Source organism: Otolemur garnettii, unplaced genomic scaffold, assembly GCF_000181295.1.
Source record: "Otolemur garnettii isolate 467f Iridium unplaced genomic scaffold, OtoGar3 scaffold00087, whole genome shotgun sequence".
Lineage (NCBI taxonomy): Eukaryota > Metazoa > Chordata > Mammalia > Primates > Galagidae > Otolemur > Otolemur garnettii.
Genome location: NW_003852482.1, coordinates 5,993,101 through 6,012,595, shown reverse-complemented (window position 1 = coordinate 6,012,595; position 19,495 = coordinate 5,993,101). Strand labels below are relative to the sequence as shown.

Below are 19,495 nucleotides of genomic sequence, written 5' to 3'. Positions count from 1 at the left end.
GTTTGATTCCTGGTCTGTCCGGGATTGTGGGAGAAAGAGAAGGGATATCAAGAGGAAGCCTTCCCCCCACCCTCCCAGCTAGGGAGAGGGAATGAGGGCCTCCTTTGAACCCTTCTTGGTGGTCACTCAGTCTGGTTTGGGTCACAAGTGAAATCAGCTAGACGGTCTTGGTCTAGGACCATGGAGGAACTCACTCTGAGCATGAGCAGGCTGATGCTTTTGGCTGTGGGTGAGTTTTCAGGCACCACCAACAGGTTAGGGTCAAGATTAGGACAAATTTCGTGGGGGTTAGGTGGTTTGGGGAGCCGTGTCTCAGGGCTCTAACCCACTTTGTGCTCTGCACATCAGGGTTTTAAGAGCAGCCAGGGGGATAGTGGTGTAGACTTGAGTGCCGAGTCCCGTGAGTCGTCCGCCACCTCCTCACAGCGCAGCTCCCCATATGGTACTCTGAAGCCAGAAGAGATGAATGGGCCTAGCCTGGCGGAACCCAAGATCGACAGCCACAAAGAGCAGGCTCAGAAGCAGTCTGAGCAAAAGGTAAAAGGAAGTCCCCCTGGGTGTCTTCTCTTCTCTTCCCCGGGCACATGGAGGCCAGAGGCTGTGGTCATTCCAATGAGCATGTTTCTACCTCTCTGCTTTTCCATTAAGGATTCAGAACAAAGCTCAGGACAGAGCAAGGAGCACAGACCAGGACCTATCGGCAATGAGCGTTCTCTGAAAAACAGGAAGGGCTCGGAGGGGGCTGAGCGGCTGCAGGGGACTGTTGTTCCACCTGTTAATGGGGTAGAGATTCACGTGGACTCTGTGCTGCCTGTGCCACCCATTGAATTTGGAGTCAACCCTAAAGTGAGGCTTTGATTTGCCCCCCCCCCCTTTATTTTTCCTCTTTGGTCCATGGAGAAGTGGGGTTTGGATAGGGTTTCTCGTAGAAAGAATAGGACAATGGAAGCTAAGCCAGATCCAAGGGCAAGAGTGTTGACCAGGAGTCATGGACAGGCAGATGGGATTGGCTGGCCTTGTCAATACTAGCTTGGCTCTCAGCTGACCCAGACAGTGATCTTTCCTGTCCTCGCTGCCGGTCCAGGGGTCAGGGGTCAGTGGGAGGGAGAAAGGAGTAAGGGTGGCTCCCTTACTCATATGCTGCCCGGAAACATTTAGCCATCTTGCTCCCATGTGGCCCCAGTGAATGGTGTTTAGTGGAGTTTTGAGTTGTACCTCAGGGGAAAGGTGAGCCAGAAGGATTCTAGGAGCTGTCGGCCCCTTTTTTTAGGACTCTGACTTCAGCTTGCCGCCCGGTTCTGCCTCTGGTCCTGCAGGAAATCCAGTTGTCAAACTTCAGGACGCCTTGGCCAGTAATGTAAGTCCACACTTCACCTTGGCTGGTGGGCCCTGGACAAGAAGAGAGACAAGATGTCCTGAGTTTAACTTGTGACTCAGTCACTACCCAGCTATGTGTCTATAGGCAGGTTGCTTAAATATTCCATGCCCAGATTTGTGACCATTGGTGGGTTACTGTATTTCCTAAGGTCTGGTTTATTTCTTTGTGGCAGGTGCAAGCTGAGAATGGCACACACTGCACAGTTGGGGAGGCCCTACCTTTACTGCTAGAGGGTCCCTGCACCCTGTAGTCTGGCTCTGTTAGAGTCCAGTAGCCCTCCTATCCCTCTCCTGTGGACTTGAGCTAGGAGATGCATCAGTCATGGGTTACTTGGGGGGTTATTTTTGCTCATTGCTCTGTCCTGTCTGTTGGTAGCATAGGGGCTCTGGCTATGCTAGGTGAGTAAGGCTTGCTGGGCAGCTCCACCCAGGGATTTCAAGCAGTATGAGTGCTGCAGAATGTTTTTAGGTATCAAAAAAGAAAACAAGTCCTGTGGTCACATATGTTTGAAAATGCTGGGCTGAACAAATTTCTTTACCCTGAGATTTCTCAGAACAGCTGTCATATGCCATGGTGCCCGAGATCTGCAGGCAGAGGGTCTATCTGGTGCTGCATTTCCCACCTGTTAACCAGGGACCTCTTTCTCAGTGTGCCAAGGTAGCCACAGGGCAGGTGCCTGCTGAGCCAGCAGCCAGTTTTTATGTTGCTGGCACGTGATTGTCCCTGTGTGGAGGGCCTGGGGAAGTGTGGGTGTAGAGATGACTATCCATGGGCTGCTTCTGAGGAAATTGAGGAAGGCAGCTTTCTGGAGGAGCCAGACAATGATCTTGGCTGCTGTAAAGATCATCTTGGTGGTCTTGTACCTATGGCCCAAACTGGACAAGTCATAGGTGAATTTGAAGAGTGTGTCACTGTTTGGGTTTTTTTTTTTTTTTTTTGGAGACAGAGTTTCATTTGTCACCCTTGGTAGAGTGCTGTGGCGTCTTAGCTTACAGCAACCTCAAACTCTTGGGCCCAAGCTTTTCTCTTGCTTTAGCGTCCTAAATAGCTGGGACTACAGGTGCCCGCCACAACACTTGGCTGTTTTTTTAGAGACGGGGTTTTGCTCTTGCTCAGGGCACCTGTGAGCTCAGGCGATCCACCTGCCTCAGCCTTCCAGAGTGGTAGGATTATAGGTGTGAGTCACCATGCCCGGCCTGAGCATGTCACTTTCGCTATTGCTTTGTGCTCCATGGTGTCCTTTCCCCCCTCTCCAGGCGGGGCTAACACAGAGTATTCCCATCCTCCGGCGGGATCATCACATCCAGAGGGCCATTGGCCTCTCCCCAATGTCCTTCCCTACTGCTGACCTCACTCTGAAGGTAACACCAGCCTTGGGCTTGGCAGGGGCCTGCATGGGGGCTTTGTCTTGTGGAGAGGCAGGAGGGAGGAGCTAGCCTCTCCACTACTGTCCCTCCTGGTGATCTGTATCCCTCCCCTCCCTTGCTTCTGCAGATGGAGTCTGCACGCAAAGCCTGGGAAAACTCCCCCAGTTTGCCAGAGCAGAGCTCTCCAGGAGGGGCTGGCTCAGGCATCCAGCCCTCGTCCTCCGTGGGCGCCTCCAACGGGGTCAACTACAGTTCCTTTGGTGGAGTTTCTATGCCACCCATGCCTGTGGCCTCTGTAGCACCTTCTGCTTCCATGCCAGGTATCTCACCCCCAAGCCAGGCTTCAGAAGCCTTCTCCAGTTACTGTCAAGAAAAGCTCTGAACACCTTCTCGGGGCTTGAGGAATGTGTAGAAATTGGGATTTGTTTGTAGGCTGGATGGTTCATAGCTTCCCAGGTGCTGCAGGTGAGGTACACGTCCTGCTTCCCTTTACTGGAAACAGAACCAAGTCTTGATGGCCAGGCTTTCCCATCTCCAGGGAGAGGATCGAGCAGCCTTGGCTTTGAGTCACACCTGGGTCACATGCCAATTCTGTGTCACCTCTGCTAGAGAGCAGCTGGCCTCTCAGAGCCTCTGCTTCTTCCCATCAGCTAAGCATACTCCATGGGGCTTGTATCAGCTGAACCCCACATCAGAGGTAGCTGTTTTTGTCCTTATTGTCACTGCTCTATATTGGTGCCCCAAGAGAGCATACAGATTATGAGGGTGCAGCTGCCAACGTCTCAGTGATGTGGTTCCAATAGATCCTTCTGACCCTGCACTGTGGACTCAATAGCAGGGAGATGACGAGGACAGTGACTGAGAGACCAAGGCAGCCTCAGTTACAGCAGAGTAGCCCTCCCGAGTGTCTGGGACAGTTGGTGGTTAGTTAGGTGGGGAAGGTAAATAGGAGCCCACTTCCCTCCTAGAGGGCCGCCTCATAGCCTGCCCAGTTCCCCGAGATGTGTCCCAGGTATGCTGTGAGCAGGTATGTGCTGCAGAAGCATGAGGGACCAAGCAGCCCTGCACACACTCGCCCCCCCCGAGAGGGACATGCCGAAATAGCAACACTTCATCCCTTCCTGCCTCCCTCATTCTGTCTCTAGGCAGCCACCTCCCGCCTCTGTACCTGGACGGCCATGTGTTTGCAAGTCAGCCCCGGCTTGTTCCTCAAACGATACCTCAGCAGCAGAGTTACCAACAGGTGACAGTAGTGAGCCCGGCGGCCTGGGTTGGGGAGAGGAGATGTGGCAGGGGGCATAACTACTCTCTTCATTTGTTCATTTTCTGTCTGGTTTTCTGTGCCCCTCTTGTGTGGTGCCCAGCCACTGGCATATCATGGCAGCCAGAAAGTATTTGTTGAATGAATCAACGAGAGACAAGGAAGAAGAAAGGAGTTCCATGTTCCAGACTCTGCCTAATTATCCTTTCTCAAAGTTCTCCTTCCTGTGTCCTAGCTGGGGGATTAGCTAAAATGGAATTTTCTTTGGTGATCAGGTATCCTTCTGATGAAGAGAAGAAAGGCCTAGACACCCAGGCATGGATGCATTAGAAAGAGGTAGTTTTAGAAACGAACAGGTGTTTGTTGTCACGCAGGATGGGCAGACTTTCTGTGCTGCAGGGGAATGATTCAAATCTCCCTCCTACAGCTGGTGCCGGTTCTTTCCAAGGGCCTGGCCACCCCTGAGACCCATGTACCTGCATATGCCACGACAGTGGGCCTCACAGGCAGAATCTATTCCAAGTGCAGATTTGAGGGCAGAGGATATGGCCTGTCCTGATGTCTTTTAATGTATTCTTAACCATTAGATCATATTAGTTTTGCTAGATTTTGAGTCTCGTGTGACTGGATCACATTGCATATAACCTTCCTTATATATATTTTAATTTTTTTTTTTTTTTTTTTTTTTTGAGACGGAGCCTCAAGCTATCCTCCTGGGTAGAGTGCCATGGCATCACGCTCACAGCAACCTCCAACTCCTGGGCTCAAGCGAGTCTCCTGCCTCCGCCTCCCAAGTAGCTGGGACTACAGGCGCCCGCCACAACGCCTGGCCATTTTTTGGTTGCAGCCATTATTGTTGTTTGGCGGGCCCGGGCTGGGGATTTGAACCCGCCACCTTAGGTGTATGTGGCTGGTGCCTTAGCCGCTTGAGCCACAGGCGCTGAGCCTTATATATATTTTAAAATTTAACATCACATTTTTAAATTCAGCTCTATTCCTTGTAGCTAGGATTCATTCTTGCTACTCTACTGAACCCCAGTGTAGGAATGATCATACCATGGTTTGGGGTTGCTACCAATTTCTCAGTATAGGCTTTATTCTAAGAGGAAGGGAAGGGGTAAGGCGTTTTCCCCGAAGGACATGATGGACGCACATTCGGAGCCTTTTTCTACCTACTGTGTGGAGGTGGCTAGGGAGGTGGGGACCATCATAGAGGGCCTTGCAGTCACCGCTGGCCTCCCTTTCCCAGGCTGCTGCTGCCCAGCAAATCCCGATCTCCCTTCACACGTCTCTGCAGGCTCAAGCTCAGCTTGGACTGAGGGGGGGACTGCCCGTCTCCCAGTCTCAGGAGATCTTCAGCTCTTTGCAGCCCTTCAGGTGAGTTCGTGAGCCCCAGCCCTGGCCACCCCCTCTGCCCCTTCCCTGTGCAGCTGTCCACTCCATAGTCCATTCTTCATGGTGCGCTGGGAGAGGCTGTGGTGGGCCTTGTTACTTCCTTTTTTCCGTATCATTCTGCCTCCTTCCCTTGCCCCTCCCTCCTCTGCCCTCTCTTCCCACGTTCGCCTGTTCTTCCCATATCTGATGTCCTGTGCTGTGGACGTTATGGTGGCCATGTGGTGCCTGGCACAGTGTAGATGTACTGTTTGTTGAATCCAGTGATGCGCAAGTAGTACCTGGGCCAGCACCATCAGCTGGACCTGGGAGCTGTTACAGATGCCGAGTCCTGGGCCATCTCAGGCCCTCTGGGCCAAGCTTGGGGTGGGGCCAGGGTCTGTGTTTGGGGGGGGGGGGATTCAGATGATTGTTGCACTTGTGACCCCTGCCCCCGCCCCCCGTGTCCTTATAACCCTGTGTCACTCTTGCAGGTCTCAGGTGTACATGCACCCCAGCCTGTCTCCACCCAGCACTATGATCCTCTCTGGGGGCACAGCCCTGAAGCCTCCATACTCGGCATTCCCAGGGATGCAGCCCTTGGAGATGGTGAAGCCCCAGTCTGGCTCACCCTACCAGACCATGAGTGGAAACCAAGCCCTGGTCTACGAGGGCCAGCTTGGCCAGGCTGCAAGTCTGGGTGCCTCCCAGATGTTGGACTCTCAGCTCCCACAGGTCAGGACTTCAGTCACTGCCCAGCATGAGTTTCCTGTCATGATTTTGTCTTTTCCCTTTGCCCCTTCTTGGTCTGTGACTCATGCTATTTGGGACCACCGTGCCAGCAGGCTCAAGCTCAGCTTGGACTAAATCCTTGAGCTGTTAGGACTCAGCCTTTTCTGTATGGCCCCATCACCCAGTTCTCCCTGAGCACAGCTGCTCCTGCAGCCCCTCCAAACAGAGGCTGCCCCCTCTCTCGCCATCCAAGTACTGTGGGTGTGGAAATGGGGTCGGTGTCCCTTTTCCCATCTTCCTTTCTGAAACCCACACCATCATCTGTGCCCTTCACAGTGTTGTGAGCTCCAGATTGCCACATCCAGTGCCTGCTCCAGCCTTCCCTTCCCCAGGCCTCTGGGTGGCACTGGATGTCTCTGAGGGTGACTCTGCTTCCACCTTGAACCATGTTCTTCACTCGGTTTTGGCCTCAGGCCTCTGAGTCTCCTTTGCTGTCCTTTTTCTCCCTGGTCTGTAAGGTCGTTTTGCCACTTTGGGACTCTTTCTAGTCCATGGCTCAAAGTCCCATCGTATTCTGATCACTTCTGGCCCTGAATCCCCATTCCAGCAGCCCACCTGAGTGTTCTGCTGTCTCACAGTCTGTCAGATTTACCACGGCAAACAACGGTTCTCTTCCCAGCCCTCCTGGCTGCCAGCCCATGCCTTTCTCAGCACCCTGCTGCCCCTCTCTGCCCCTCTGATCCCTCAGCAGCTCATCTCAGCTGTAGCTTTAAAGGAACTCAGAATCCAGCTACTGCTCTGCACCCACCATGCTGTCCAGGCTCTCATAGGGGCTCCTCACTCATCCCCTGCTTCTTCTCTGGGACCTCACTTTCTGTCCAAGTTGAAACAACTCAGATTGTGCCACACCCTGTTCAGTGCTCTCCACCTGGCAGCATGTTCTTGCCATCTCCATCCTGCTCCTGTCAGTGCTCCAGGGAGGAATATGGTGTCTGAGGCTCTGGCCACCACAAGTCTCAGTGATGTGTTTCCAATAGATCCTTCTAATCCTGCACTGTGGACTCAATAGCAGGGAGATGACGAGGACAGTGACTGAGAGACGGAAGTGGGGCCTCTGCCAGGCCTAGTGGCTCATGCCTACAATCCTAACACTTTGGGAGGCTGAAGTGGAAGGATCACTTGAGCCCAGGAGTTGGAGGTTACAGCGAGGTGTGATTGCACCACTGCTCACCATCTGGGGCAGCAGAGTCAAAAAAACAAAAAACAGAAAAAATGGTGCTTTCTTGTTTCCCTGTGCTGAGGGTCTCCAGGCTGATCTCCCGACTTGTGCCCTTCTTGTTTTGGTCATTAAAGCCTTGCAGCCACTCTTGTTCTATCACGTGCTTCCAGGGTCCCCAGAGTCCAGCTAGGCCCTGTTTGCTACCACTGTTGGTACAGACCAGTAAAAGGAACCTTGAATGTTTGTGTCACACAAAGAAAGACTCCCAAGCAGCTTTCATCATTTGGGACTGGACTTGGCCATTACTTCCCAAGAAGCTCTCTGACTTCCCTTACTTGTTCCCTCCTTGCCCACACATGTGGTGTGTTGCTGCTCTGAGCCCCCTGCAGCTGTGTCTGGCGTGCCACACACTGCCCGTGCCTGAGAGTGCCCTGGTGCTTCCCCAGCACCTTGGGTGCTTCAGCAGACTTGCTGGATGACAGCTAAAATAGCTGAAGTGCACAGAGGCCTTTTCAGAGACAAAGAGGAGACACATACTGACACCATTTACACCTGCATCTGCAGTTAGCTTAGTCTTGTGCATTTTCCCACCACCTGTGACATTCCAGCAAGATCACCTCTGCCACCCATAGGGTACAGCCCTGGCCAGTTCCCGCTATAGATGGAGTAGAAATTTAGAAAGTTTACTGTTATGTACAGGCTATGCTCAAATTCCTTCAAAGTAGGAGTCCGCAGTGTATAGTCACTCATGCGTGCATATTTTGAACCTTTCTTCCCTAACTATCCTTGTTGTCCAGCAGCTGACCATGCCACTGCCTCGATATGGCTCTGGACAACAGCCGCTAATCCTGCCCCAATCTATCCAGCTGCCACCAGGGCAGAGCCTCTCTGTTGGGGCCCCCAGAAGGATTCCTCCACCCGGGTCCCAGCCGCCAGTCCTGAACACCAGCAGAGAGGTAATGGCACCCCATCCGCTAGGGATTCTGGGCGTAGCCTTGTCTCATGAACCTCTTCTAGTGAGCTAAGACCCCTGTGGGGGGAGGTGACAGTGGCTTGGGATGTAGGCTCTGGCCTCACCAGAATGCTGCTTTTCTCAAATACAAAGTCTCGGAACCCCGAGATCAGGAACTCTTTGGTCCATGTGTCAGGTAGTAATGTGCACAAGTGTGGGTGTGTATAGGGCTAAGCCAAGAGGAGGGTGCACATGTGAGGCCTCAAGGTAAGACATCACAGATGTCCATCCTGGATGTGTATAATTAGTTCTCTCTCCTAACTTTAAAAAGGAAAAAATACTGTGGTGGTGGTTCCTCCTAAGAAAAAGCCCTGTCTATAATCCTAGCACTCTGGGAGGCCAAGGCAGGTGGATTACCTGAGTCAGAGTGAGATCCTGCCTCTAAAAATAGCCTGGTGTTGTGGTGGGCACCTATAGTCCGGGTACTTGGAAGGCTGAGAATCACTTAAAGCTAAGAGTTTGAGGTTGCTGTGAGCTAAGATACCATAGCACTCTATTAAGAGTGACAAAATAAGACTCTGTCTCAAAAAAAAAGCCCTTTTTTGAGTCTGGGTTGGAAAGGAAATGGTTGCACCTTCTTTTGGAAGATACCTCCCTGGAGCGTCTCATGGGCCTGTGTCCTCCCGGCCTATTGTGGTTAGTGAAGGCCAGGCTGCCTCCAGGCTTGTCCCATGACAACTTGTTACTACTACTCCGTCTCTCTCCTTAGCCCTCTCAGATGGAGATGAAAGGCTTCCACTTTGCTGACAGTAAACAGAATGTTCCTGCAGGAGGGCCCGTGACGTCACCACAGACCTACAGGTAAAGACATTCCCTGGGGTTGAATGCCAGATAGCTGGGCATTCACTGGAGATGTGGCTCAGAAGATCCCGTGGGCCCAGGGAGAGTGGTTCGCATGATACCAAGATCTCATCCCCTTGTAGGCTGATGTGTCACCATGCTGTTTCACTGTTGGCACACATTTGTGTCAGTTAACGACAGGAAAACGGTGAATCAGGAGAGTGGTTTTGCTGTTAATTATCATTAATAAGATTGCAGAACTTTCAGGAAAAGTAGGAAAAGGAATAGCTAATGTTTTAATGGACACCAGTTGTGCTCCTGACTACTCAACTTTGTCACCAGATTTTTAAGATCAGGACCCATTAGCTGAGAAGGCGACGCCTTGGCAAGGGGAGGAGTCTGGCCATTACCAGGGTCTCTTTCACCTTAGTTCACCCTCTGAACCCTGTCAGGGACTTTTTATTGCTAGACTTGTGGGACCATTCCTGCCACAGTATAAATTGGCACCTTTTTGCCTCCTTTGTATCTGTCTCAGCTTCCCGTAACTGCCTCAGGTCCCTTTAGCTGGGTTCAGAGGCGGCTCTGTTGGGTTTAGTGGAAAACCTCTGGCTCTGGCCTTTTCACCTTTGCCGGGTTGTGAGGGCAGCCTGCTCCCGTTCCAGCTCTAGCCCCCAGGGGTTTGTTCACTCAACTTTTGTTATGTGTGGGAGACTCCTAGAGATCTCCTTATGTTTGCAAATGAGTGGGACAGACCCATGTGACCCACAGTGCCCTTGCTCCAGGCACCTTGAGATCACTCCATGAGCACTCCACAAGCCAGGTGCCCTTGTCCCAGCTTGTTCTTGCTGTAGTCACTCACTGTGCCTCATTGCTCTGCCTGCCTGTCTGTCTGCCTCCACCATGGCGTGTACCACATTCAGCTACCTTTCCAGAGAAAGGGCTTTTTGTGACTTTTCCCCCATTTCATCTCATTTTCTGTTTTTTTGTTTATTTGCTTTTTGAGACAGAGTCTCACTTTGTCGCTCCTGGTGGGGTAGAGTGCTGTGGCGTCAAAGCTCACAGCAACCTCAAACTCTTAGGCTTAAGCGATCCTCTTGCCTCAGCCTCCCAAGTTGCTGGGACTACAGGTGCCTGCCACAACACCCAGCTAGTTTTAGAGGCAGGGTCTTGCTCTACCTCAGGCTGATCTCGAACCTGTGAGCTCAGGCAGTCCACCTGCCTTGGGGCCTTCCAGAGTGCTGGGATTACAGGTGTGGGTCACCCACCAAGCCTGTCCACGTTTTTTTTTTTCTTTTTTTGAGACAGAGCCTCAAGCTGTCACCCTGGGTAGAGTGCCCTGGTGTCACAGCTCACAGCAACCTCCAACTCCTGGGTTCAAGTGATTCTCCTGCCTCCACCTCCCAAGTAGCTGGGACTACAGGCTACTACAAATTTTTTGTTCTTGGTTTAGCGCCTGTAGCTCAAGCGGCTAAGGCGCCAACCACATACACCAGAGCTAGCAGGTTCAAATCCAGCCCAGGCCCACCAAACAACGACGGCTACAACCAACAAATAGCCAGCTGTTGTGGCAGGCGCCTGTAGTCTCAGCTATTTGGGAGGCTGAGGCAAGAGAATCGCTTAAGCCCAGGAATTGGAGGTTGCTGTGAGCTATGATGCCACGGCACTCTACCCAGGGCCACAGCTTAAGGCTCTGACACAAACAAGGGGCGGCATCTGTGGCTCAAAAGGGTAGGGCACTGGTCCCATATGCTGGAGGTGGCAGGTTCAAACCCAGCCCTGGCCAAAAACTGTAAACTGGAAAAAAAAAAATTTTTTTTTTTTTTTTTTTTGTTCTTTCACTTTTGGCTTCATTTATTTTTGCTAGTATGTTTTATTTTCCTGCCATGTGAACTACATAAAAAAAGTTAGATGGAAACAGGATGAGACAATGCATATAATATGAAGGAAGGAGGCCAGGGTGGTGGCTCACCCTGTATCCCAGTACTCTGGGAGGCTGGAGCCTGGGTTGGTGGCTTACCCTATAATGCCAGCTTGGATGACTTAAGATCCCATCTCTACCAAAAATAGAAAAACTAGCTGGGTATGGGGGCAGCTGCCTACAGTCCCAGCTACCTGGGAAGTTGAAGCCGGAGGATCACTTGGCCCCAGGAATTTGAGGTTACTGTGAGCTAGGCCGAGGCCACGGCATTCTAGCCTGGGTGACAGAGTGAGACTGTGTTCCAAAAAAACAAAAAAGTGAAAGAAGGAAGTTTCCAATATGAACAGATGCTGTAGTTCTCTGCTGCTGTAAGCAGTTTCTAGCAGTGTCTGCCTGCAGAGCCTTCCTCAAAGAGGCAAAATCCAGAGAATGGAAGCTCCCATGACAAGAGCCACTTGTGTCCATTTAGTTGTAGGAAGGGCAGATTATTTTTTGGAGAATATTTAGAAAATGTTAGTCTTACCTTGTAGCCTTTGTTTTGATGTTGTTTTGGAAGCCTGAGGAAATTGGTGTCATTCTATAAACAGAGTTTCCCAAAGATTTCTGGAAACAGGGCTGCAGAGACCCATCCTGCAATAAAGGGTTCCCTGGTAAGACAGCGAGGGGGCCCTTGTATCCCAGGGGGCTTGGTGGGGGGGGGGCGAATCAGGAGTCCTGGTTACCGCTGTGCATGCAGCACCTGATGGCAGAACATCTAATTAATATCCCTGGGAACTTGCTAGTGGTCAGCGGGACACGTTTAGAATTACATTACACGTTTTTATTCCTCTGCCCCCCTTTCTAAAAGTAGAGACAACACAAATACTCGGCAGCAGTCTTGCTTAGTGTTAGGCTTGTCGACCTTTTTGTCTGGGCCTGCCATTTTGGTCCAGGCACTTGAAGCCCTGAGAGGGTCAATGTCCATCTCCCCACAGGACAACAGCAGTGTCTGCCTATGGTGGGGGCCTCAGCCCCTGCTCTGTTTGTGGAGCTCTGCCTGGGACGTGCCAGGGTAGACAGTGACCCCCAGCCCCTATCCCCTTCTGCATTCTTGACTGTCTTAGGTCTCTGATTTTTTCTGTCCTGTATGTCTGTGGACTGCCCAGATGAGGTCTCTGGCCCAAGAGCCCTTCCTTCCTCCTGCTGCCTCCCTGTGCTAGGCTTTGACTCCTTGTCTGTGGTGACACGTTGTGTTTCTCAACCCCTGCCTTTGGTTTTTTCAGGCCTAGCTCTGCTAGCCCCAGTGGGAAGCCCTCTGGATCAGCAGTTAACATGGGCTCTGTGCAGGGACACTACGTTCAACAGGTAGAAGATGGCTTTCCAGACCCTTCAGCCCTGGACACTTAGGCCTCTCTCCAAGTGCCTAAAGAGGAGGGACTGTGTACCCTATTTGGGCACTCTCTGTATACACAGATATGCCCTAGCAATCTGAGTAGGGAGCTGGGCAGCCCGAGTCCCTCCTGCAAAGGCATTTCTCCTCTTGATGGGCATCTGGATCCTTCCTTGTCCTGCAGAGAAGGGAGGATGCTGGTTCCTCTAAGGAGGTGATGCCAGGTGTACCATCCTGAGCAATTTGGGGCTGTGAAGGTGGTCTGGGTGACTTGGTTAGGCCTGCGGGTTAGCTTCAGAGGCTGGAGGCTCCAGCACCCTGTGTCTAGTCTTTGTCCTGGCTGGGTGGGATCCCAGGTGAAGTTCAGTGTTTCTATTTTATAATAAATAGGATTTCTCATTGTTTTCCTGCAGGCATTCTGGTCTTCACTATGGCTCTAAGGCTGGGCTTTTAATCCAGTCAACATGACTGGCTGGTGGAGGGGGGAGGCTAGCTACTCTTTTCTTTCTCCACGCTTGGTTCCCCTGGGGGTCACTAGCTGGATCTTACAGAGTGAGCTTCTAAAGCTTTCTTCCAGAGTGCAGACCACTGTGCAAGGGCAGGCATGCTGGTCGCTCTGTGAAATTTAACTGTGGAGGGCAATTGGGAATGTCACAGTCAAGCTAGGGCCCCAGGGAAAGCCTCCGCAGTGAGAAGCAGAAGGCGGCGGGGGGTGGGGGGTGGGGGTGGGTGGGGTGGTAAATGGATCATGGCCAGGGATCTGGTAGAAGCACCTGTGCACAGAGACCCCACCCCACCTCAGCACCACTGGGATTGCCACCAAGGGGCTTTTTCCTGTAGGGCATGGGGTGCACTGATTTGAAAAGGTTCTCATCAGTCTTGGGACCAGAAATGGGTCCACCTGAGGTGTGCCATTGCTGAATTCTTTGCAGAGGACCCGGTATCTTCTGCCTGTCCAAATCACTGCCCTTAGGAGGGGCCAGAAACAGAGCAGCCACTTTTCCTTATTAGGAGAGTGATTTCTGCTTCTGGTCCTTCAGCCAAGGCGTGGACTTGGCAGGGTAGCTTTTCTCTGCACCTCAGGAGCAGGAAGGGAGTGGTGGGAACTATCTGAACAGGTCTTTCTGCCTTAGGGTCACTTTCTTTTCTGGTTCATCTGTCTAAAGGCAAAACGAGTGGATGAAAAACCCAGCCTGGGAGCCGTGAAGCTACAGGAAGCCTCTTCAGCTGCCTCCCAGATGAAACGAACAGGAGCCATCAAACCTCGGGCAGTCAAAGTGGAGGAGAGTAAGGCCTGAAGGTGCCTGGCTGCCACCTGGCCTTGCCCTGCTGGGGACAGTGCCACCACTCGGCCTCAACACAGCCGGAGCTTGGGAGCCTCACTAGGTCCATCATCCAACCACTTGGCCAGACTGAGAGCTCTCCCTCCTCTTCTCTGCTCCTGAAAGCTCCATTGTCAACCAGCTTGCACCCGTGGATACATGGCATTGACCTGCTTGCTCTGATACGATATGAAACAAGCAACACCACCTTCCCCCCCATTACCTCCTGACTGTGGAGTGCGGATCCCTTTCTGTCACCTGCTCCCGCAGGGCACTTCCTGCCAGTGCTTCGGGCCCCGCTGCCCCACCCCCAGGCAGAGCGGTTTGGCAGCAGGGACATTTTAGTTTGAGGCTTTTTGTTTTAAAAAGCAGCCAAGGTTTTTACAAAGGGGAAAGGAAAACAAAAACGCAAGCTACATCTGTACAGCTAAACTTTTATACGTCCTCTCCCACCCTCTCCCTTTCCTCCGTGTCTAGTGGTTTCCTTCGACCTTAGGAGATGACTCTTAAGAATGTGTCCCTTCCTGCTCCCTGTCAGTTGGTTGACCTGTGAGGTGGTTTAGGACACTGGTCAAGAGCCCTCTGGTGTTCAGCTCCCCTTGGACATACATGATCAGGTGAACAGCAGCAGGTAGGTTGGTGTCTCCATCAGGTTCCAACTCCTGGCCTGATGGGCCCTATCACGGGCAGCCCTGTGACATTGATGATTTAGAGTCACACAGGATTTCTGTCCTGGGCTATGCTGATCACTGGGCACCAGAGAGAAATGGTGGAGATGATTGCTGGTATTTTCCAGATTGGCCTGGAGGGAGCACCCTGACACACCGCAGGCCCTTTGGTGTGTGCAGTTCCTCCAGGGTGTTGTGTTCCCACACGCACCAACTTTCCTTGGAGCCTTCCCTAACCTGTCATCTCCCTTTCCTTGTCTTTTGGAGTCTGCCGCTTTCTTCCCTGGACGCCTGTCCCCCACCTCTCACACAGCTCTTCACTGAAACCACAGTGACAAGAAGACATGGATTCTTCTTTGGTCTACTCTGCAGCAAAGGTGTGTAGGCTCTGAGTAAGGCTGCTGGGAGTTTCCCCCTTTTCTCCATTTCCAGCAACAGGCCCAGGTTGTTGGGATGGAAGGACAGCATGGGCAGCATGTGTTAGTCTCCCTTATCTTTGTGGGCAGCTGAGCAGGGGGCCTGGTGAGGGTGTGCACTGCAGAGCTCACTAGTTCCAAGTTCCAAAACAGCTTTGAACCCTCTGAAGACTGTTGTGTGTGTGTGTGTGTGTGTGAGTGAGCCAGCCTTTATATCTGGGCTTTGGTGGCAGTTTTTAAATAAAACAGAAGGACATCATCCCAAATTCTGTCATTTCAAGGAAAGGGACAGTCCAAGCTTCTCAGATGCCCTTAGGGTGACTGGCCAGCCCCTCACCTGCACATATTGTTGCCTGCATTGCTGTTAGTTCCAGAGGATACCCAACTCAGAACATGCAGTGAAGTGGCAGGCCAGGGTGGGCCCTGCACAGAGCCTGCCGATCATTGTGGGTGTACCACAGGTCTTACTCAGGCTTTGCGTCCTAAGCTCCATGTCTAGTGTACCATATGGAAAGAAATCTTAGGAACTGCTGGAATAACTTCTTGTGTTGCCTTTTACAATTCTATGGAAGTGAAGGAATAGCCTCTAACCAGGCAGTACCCAGTTGTCTCCCCCCAATGCCATCTGGCTTGGGGCTATTTCATCTGTACCTTTCAGCAGCCCCTCTTCTTGTCTCCTCCCTGACCACACATCATTTACTCTTTCATCCCAGAGTCTTTATTCCTCAGTCCCTTCTGCCCAACTCATTTTCCAGCACTTACCTGCCTGCGTCCTCATCTATGGTACCCCCTACCTCCAGTGTGTGGTCAGGGCCCTGGGACTAATCCTCTGCCCCACCTGCCTCCAAACCAAGTTGCTCCTGGGGTAGGCTGGGTCTTGGGGAGCCACATGTTCATCTCTGCCTGTACACTTAAGAAACCCCACTCATACCTGATGCTGGTGCACATTATGTCAAAAGAAAAAGAAGTTTTCTCCTGTTAAAACCGAACAGAACAGTCCCAGATGCTGTTACAAACTCGAGATGTATCCTTCAGGTGAACCTGCCGCCAGAGTGACAGTACTTGCTGATGGAGAATAAAAACAAAAAGGCCACCTTTTCTCTAACCTGGTGTTTCCCTCCATCCTTCCCCCCACTCCAAATAAAAACAAAAAACACTAGAATTTATTTATATGTATTGATGTTGTAGGTCTAGGTGAAAAAAAAAGTAAATGTTTCACTGCTCTGTTTATATATAATGTCTGGATGATTAATTCTGTGCAGGAAAGGCCAGGAACATGCATGTGAGGTTCTGTGCGTCCACCACCTCTGTGTGTCCCAAGCCAAAATCTTCCCCACTGAAATGGAGATTTTTAAATTAGACTTGATCAGGGCAGAGGACAGGCCTCAAGCCTCCCGATATCCCAGCTCCTTCTTAGTCTGATTAAATGCAGTTTTTAGTGCAGAGACATTTTAAGGTGCAATATCTTTTCTTTTCGCATGATTTTAGAGCCAAGCTCAATCTAACAGGACTTAGCTCCAAAACCCCACCAGAGCACAGATCCATGCAGAAGCCAGGTTGCTGTGGGACCTTGGCAGTAATAGGTGAGGACCAGCACTTTGCTGCTGCAGGGTTTGCTTACTAAAGTCACCCTCCTGGTGTAGGTTGCTGTCTGGCCGTTCAGCAGTGCAGCCTATTCCTCAGCACCCAGTGCCCTTGCAGTAATTTGTCCCCTGTTAAGAGTGTGTGGGGTGTCAAGGTGGCCTTGACTGCCCTCTTAAAACTTCTATTGGCTGCAACTGGCCTGGTTAACTGTGTTCTCACCCCCTTTTTATTTGCATTTTATTGGTTTCAATCTTGGAATTCATAGAATACTTCTGGCTCCAGGTTCCTTGGGTGGGGGTGGGGGCGACAAAGGATTGGTTTTATGAAATACTATACTCAGAGGAATCCATTCAGTTGTGAGCTATGGCCATTCCAGCTGCTTCTAAGAATATTGGGTCATCTTGTTAGATGGTGACACGGTTCCTCTCCAGTGATATACCATTGCCCTCTGGTCTTCTGGATTTGCCTCCTGAGTCTTCAGTGATGACATCTGTCACCGACTAATGCTCAGACCCAGGAAGGCTGTATGTGCACACAGGTGCACAGCTGTGTTGTAAGCTGGCCTGCCAAGGCAGCATGTGGCAGTTGTGGTAAAGCTCCCTGCCCCTGCCATTTGGTTCCCCTCTGCCAAGTAGATGCATATCACTTCTCAAATAGTTATTTGCTCCTTTTCGCTTACAGAGCAAGCCTGGGTTAGAGGGTCTGTTGGAAATGGCCTTTGACAACCAAGGATACTAGAGTGTGTGCTTTGTCATGTTCTGTGATGAATGTGGCATGCAGACTTCCAGAAAGCCAGCTCTCTGAAATGTGAGGTGGACTTGTGACAAGTGGGTCGTCTGAGATAGCAGGGGCTCTGTTGGGGACAGATGCTGTGTCACCTGGCCGTGTTCCACCATGACCACTGAGTGTGTTCTTTGCTAGTGATCTTCCAGGTGCAGGAGGCCTGCTGTTCAGTGTCCTCTGCCCTGGTTTGGCAGCAGCATCCCTAGGGCGTGTCCTCAGCATGCTAGGAAGCCTAGGAGCAGAAGTCCCTGCTACGGCTCTACGTTAAGACTTTCTTCCATTGTTCAAAGGGGATACTGGACTCTAAACTTTTGACCTCATGCCTTGCATAGTAAAAAGGATTTGGGGTTTTCATTTTGTTCTTGAGAGGGTTGTGTTTTGTTTTTGTTTCCTTTTGTTTAATTTTGGCCTTTCCTCTCTTTGTCTTTTCATGTAGACCAGATATTTGAAAGGGCAGACGATGGATAAAGGTGTAATGTGCAACTCGTTTATATGTTAGTTTTGGCAAACTTACCTGGGATGGGAAATGGAACCATGGATTCACCCGGCCAGTGTTGGCACACACCCTGCGCCTTGCCCTCCGGTTCAGTACCTATTGTTTCTCCTTTCAAATATGTGATTGTACTAGCTCTTTCCATATGAAAGAATTCTCCTTATTTAAATAAAAAAAGTTAAAAAAAATAAAGCTGAACATGCTTTCTCAGGTTGTGTGTCCCTAGTTCCTCAGTTATTTGGCTGGAGACATCTACAGGTGGAAGGTGAACATAATTAAACAGAAATGAACATAATTCACAGAAATTAGGAGGGGTGTGGCTAAAATGCCTTCAGAAAGCATTACGGGGAGAGGGTGCGCACTTCAGATGCCAGCCCTGGGGAAGAGGCTGGCTGGATGCTGCAGTAATGTAGTTTGAAGATGCCCCTAACCACAGTTTTCACTCTCATGTTATGTTACTACTGAGAGGGGACCTTTTGCAAGCAGTAGAGGGTTAAGCTGCACTTTGAGGTGGGGAAAGAGCAAGTGGAAAAAGCACTTTCCGTGAGGAATACCAACCCCTCAAATTCTGAGAACATTAGTGAGCTCTAGCCAGCCATACCCATTGCCAGATTCGCCGCCCCTAGGGCCTGGTGGTTCACTCAAGACCTCTAAAAGAGCTGGCCCTGCAGGAGGCCAGGCCTGAGAGTGAGGCTCTGAGCTCAGCAGCACTCCCACCCACTGCTTACATGGGCCAGGCCAAAGCTCAGCTATCCCACTCCCTTCTAGGGCCCAGGGAGCCCCCTCTGCCCAGCTTTTGCAGGATCTTGGGTGAGACACAACCAACCCGTCATGAGTAAGCCAGAAAGAATTACCCTTCACTACACTGTTAACTGATGTCACCTAATGCTGGGTTGACCGAGGTAAAAACAAAAAAATCTTTCCAAGTAGTAATAATTCACGTTATTAAATCTATAGTGTTTTGTTCTTAGAGTCTCACTTTGTCGCTCCCGGTAGAGTGCTGTAGCGTCACAGCTCAAAGCAACCTCCAACTCCTGGGCTCAAGCGATCCTCCTGCCTGTCTCCCTGCTGGGACTATAGGAGCCCGCCACAACGCTCGGCTAGCTTTTCTATTTTTGGTAGAGACAGGGTCTCGCTCTTGCTCAGGGTGGTCTCCAGCTCCTCAAGCTTAAGCAATCCACCCGCCTCGTTTTCCCAGAGTGCAAGGATTACGGGCGTGAGTCACCGCGCCCGACCTTTGGCTTCCTAATTTTTAACGGGGTGAGACTGATGAGGAGAGAGATCCATCAACTGGGTTGCGTCTCTGTGGGTTATGCCTTTTGGGTGTCCCCAGTCCCGGGAAAACACAGGAAGGAGAGCGTTCACCCAGCCAAAGGCACTGCGTGGGCCGCAAGGCAGGCCTTCGGGGAGGCTTACGGACAAGACGCCGGGAGCCAAGGAAGGGAGGGCCAGCCTCGATTCTTCCGACTAGGCGGCGCTCGGAGGGGATGCCCGGCCACTGCCTAAGACGGCCCCCAGCAGCGCGGCTCACTGCCCATGTCTGTTTCAAACGCACTCACCCTCCGCCTTTCTTCCGCTAGCTAGATGTTTATGCAGCCATGCTTGTGAGAGAGGAAACAGGGGCGCGGGCGCGGAGAGAAGCAGCGGAGTTGGAGGCTGCAGAGCGCCTCATCGCGCCGCGAGCAGCCCCCGCGCTCCAGCCGGCGACGGAGCAAACGGACGCTCTGCGGGGAAAACAAGGAGCGGCAGGATGAGAGTCCCCAGAGCAGGCGCCTTGGAAGGCGTGTTTAGTAAGGGCACAGTCTTCACGTTTGTACCCCGC

The 19,495-nt window shown here is 51.6% G+C and overlaps 1 protein-coding gene, 2 non-coding genes and 1 pseudogene across 10 annotated transcripts in view; 3 read left to right on the top strand and 1 right to left on the bottom strand.

Moving 5' to 3' along the window:
- Window positions 1-17,853, top strand: part of PRRC2B (proline rich coiled-coil 2B) — a 70,771-nt gene extending 52,918 nt beyond the window's left edge. For 3 of the 8 annotated variants that reach the window (XM_023516124.1, XM_023516125.1, XM_023516120.1), the window contains 12 exons: window positions 349-537; window positions 649-846; window positions 1,271-1,357; window positions 2,635-2,739; window positions 2,873-3,065; window positions 3,891-3,988; window positions 5,256-5,383; window positions 5,872-6,112; window positions 8,126-8,284; window positions 9,050-9,141; window positions 12,301-12,382; window positions 13,574-13,969. In XM_023516124.1, coding sequence (XP_023371892.1) covers window positions 349-537; window positions 649-846; window positions 1,271-1,357; window positions 2,635-2,739; window positions 2,873-3,065; window positions 3,891-3,988; window positions 5,256-5,383; window positions 5,872-6,112; window positions 8,126-8,284; window positions 9,050-9,141; window positions 12,301-12,382; window positions 13,574-13,705 — 1,704 coding nt within the window. In that variant the 3' untranslated portion in view covers window positions 13,706-13,969. Of the gene's footprint in view, window positions 1-348; window positions 538-648; window positions 847-1,270; window positions 1,358-2,634; window positions 2,740-2,872; window positions 3,066-3,890; window positions 3,989-5,255; window positions 5,384-5,871; window positions 6,113-8,125; window positions 8,285-9,049; window positions 9,142-12,300; window positions 12,383-13,573 lie in introns of all 8 variants that reach the window. The other 5 variants (XM_023516121.1, XM_023516119.1, XM_023516118.1 and 2 more) reach the window with 4 other exon arrangements.
- On the top strand, window positions 3,526-3,611 carry LOC111726954. The gene has a single exon (XR_002774620.1). It is a non-coding gene; the product is annotated as a small nucleolar RNA SNORD62 (small nucleolar RNA).
- Window positions 7,124-7,209, top strand: LOC111726955. Its single transcript, XR_002774621.1, has one exon. It is a non-coding gene; the product is annotated as a small nucleolar RNA SNORD62 (small nucleolar RNA).
- On the bottom strand, window positions 17,091-17,829 carry LOC100966158 (annotated as a pseudogene).
- Window positions 17,854-19,495: the final 1,642 nt, after the last annotated feature.